This window comes from Triticum aestivum, unplaced genomic scaffold (genome assembly GCF_018294505.1).
Source record: "Triticum aestivum cultivar Chinese Spring unplaced genomic scaffold, IWGSC CS RefSeq v2.1 scaffold81213, whole genome shotgun sequence".
NCBI lineage: Eukaryota > Viridiplantae > Streptophyta > Magnoliopsida > Poales > Poaceae > Triticum > Triticum aestivum.
The window spans coordinates 1-2610 of record NW_025244905.1 but is presented as its reverse complement, the minus strand read 5'-3'; the positions used below and the strand labels follow the sequence as shown (position 1 = coordinate 2610).

At 40.6% G+C, this 2610-nt stretch overlaps 1 protein-coding gene across 1 annotated transcript; it reads right to left on the bottom strand.

Annotated features, from left to right (window-relative positions):
* Positions 1 to 789: 789 nt before the first annotated feature.
* LOC123177064 (uncharacterized) lies at positions 790 to 2046 on the bottom strand (the record flags this gene model as incomplete). Its single annotated transcript, XM_044591022.1, is given in 5 exon segments — positions 790 to 911; positions 1096 to 1371; positions 1509 to 1636; positions 1727 to 1867; positions 1971 to 2046. Coding segments are annotated over 5 exon segments (734 nt in total), but the record flags the coding sequence as incomplete, so codon positions are not given.
* Positions 2047 to 2610: the final 564 nt, after the last annotated feature.

The window sequence follows — 2610 nt, the reverse complement described above, 5'->3', positions numbered from 1 at the left end:
AAAACAGGTGGTATGGATTGTCAAGGTCACACTGCAGCTTATCCAGCCCCAGATGTCACAAACAACTAATTTGTTATCAAGGGAGATGTTCTCAAATGCAGATCAGTTAGCAGATGCAAGTATTACAAAAACATCAAAACAAGGCATTTCAGAAACTCTTTGGCATTCAGCATGAATGGTAGTACCACCAAACCTCTGAGCGGAATTATTCTTATGTACTTAGTTCATTCATTTTGTATGCCTACTGATGTGTGGTCAGCTTCCTGGAAATTCCAGGTTGAATAATAAATTCGCAAGAAGCGGAACAGATGGCCTGTGGTCATCCAGTAATGTTTCAGTGCATGGCACTAGTTTCTCTGCTAAATAGTTCTCACTCGCTCGGTATTACAGTAATTGAGCATGTTGCTCCTCACTACATACCAAGTTGTGATCATCCTTTAACTGTTCTTAGCCTTGTACAATGCATGCAATAATTTAAACAATGTGATTTCATATTCTAAGTAAAATGCCTGCACATTCTTTTAGAATGCATGAATTATTAGCACAATGTTTCGTCAACAAATTTTCCAACAACGCGAGAGATTTATATAATGTGTGTTGTTAGCTGCAGTATGATGTCATAAGAAGCCACTATTGTATTAAGTGCACTCTTGATTAAGCTTTCCACCATTATTTATTTTTCTAAGCATGTGTGACCCATGTGCACAAAAACTAATAAGTGAGTATGGAGGACAAGAGTAGAAAAGCAATGAGTGAGTATGGAGGACATACATCCACTGAATTGTTTTCCTGAACTGCGACAGGAGTTCAAGAATTTTAATCCTTGGTAGGAATGGAGTCTCTTTCTCAGCATAAAAGTTCATCCCGATGAAGTCCCCATTAAAATCAACAAGGGGCCCTCCAACTCCAGTCTAGGAAAAGAATAAAGTGACAGTGAGCCAAGCACAAAGATTTAGCGATGCTGAACAAAGTTTGTATAATTGAAAAAAAGGAGTATTTTTGCCCACCCCCACCCCAAAAAAGTCCAGTACATATCATGACACAGTTATTTATTTATTTTCGCTATGTATAGAAAGCGAGAAATTAACACCGCACCATAGTAATTTCACATGTGGAGATGGCAAGCTCCTCCCGGTAAGCTCCTTGTGGATTGTCGGTCAACATCCCAGCTGTGGCCACTAGTTTTCCTGAGTTGAAGCAACGCCCTACGGCAACTACTTTACTGTGAGACTCAAATTGCCGCTGATGATCTAGACATGTTACTTGAAGAGAATGGTAGCGACCGATGTTGATAACCGCAACATTGTATTTCAAATCGTAGGATTCCAACCATCCCAGTTCAAGTTTATTATCCGGAAGGCGCACTTCAATCTGCATCAATAAAGCAATGCAGCAAGTATATAGCCTGGTTAGCAGAATGATTAACATGATATTAAATAAGCAAGCAATAGTGTACAAAAAGAAAGTTTTTTTCAGGGTACTACAAAAAGAAAGTTGGCAGTACCAACCGTCATATCGTGAAGGATCTTGGTGTCATCATCAATAGATCTAACCAAACTTAATGAAGTCAGACAACTTGTAAAAGTAGGCTTGTTTACGATAATTATGCCCGTGCATGCAAAAAACACTGTCTTTTCTGCAGAAGATGGTATTTCCAAATTCTCAATCCTGAAGTACTAACAAATAGACATAGATAAAATTTTGCAAAGCTAGTGTCTATAATCACCATCAGCAAATGAAGCAAGCGATACAACAGTGCCCGCTAAGTTTGAGGCGACTTCTTTACTGAGTTCCGTCCAGACACCTTGGCCAGAATCACTTAAGCTGCCAAATTCCTCTTCAAACGGATTGTCCAGAAGCGAATTTCCTAGTTAGGGAAGCATCATCATATTCATATCATACAACATAATTCTGATCGTAAGTTGCAGAATAGGGAACAGGCAGCAAGACTGAAACCAGACAACGCTCACCTCGCCAAGCTGTCCAAGCTTTCTGCTTTTTGGTCTGGCTTCTCGTGCAAACGCCTTCTCGCTTCATATTTCCAGCCTGGAGTGGAAATAACACATCAGGCCTTGTTTTGGGACGGAGGGAGTACTAGTGTATTTTAGGGAATTGATGGGGATTATCCCGGTCAAATCCCTAAATCCCCACATATCGCAAAACACCGTTTTGTTCTAGTGTATTTGACATGTTTCATCGCCACATTTCCTCACAAATTCCCAAATTCTAGTGCATTTTTCTCAATACCCAATACACTACCCCTACCGAGCGGATTGGGGATAAATGGGGATTTGAAGGGATTGGGTGAAGGTTGGGGTTTCACCCAATCCCTGTGGGGATTATCCCCACCAATCCCCTCAAAAACCCTAGTACCAAACAAGGCCTCAAGAAAGAGAATCACCATTTTTTTAGGATGAAAGCCGAGCTTTATGGCACCAAAGCAGAGTTTTGGTTACAATCATCCAACACTAAAGGAAATAAAAGGTGGATAGTGGCAGAGCCAAAGTTAAGAAATGCTGTTCGCCCTAGCAAACGCGGATCTAGAACGTGAGAAATTGTGAGCGCCATCGTGGTTCAATAAATCATTTCACCGGAATAAAAAGGGTGTGT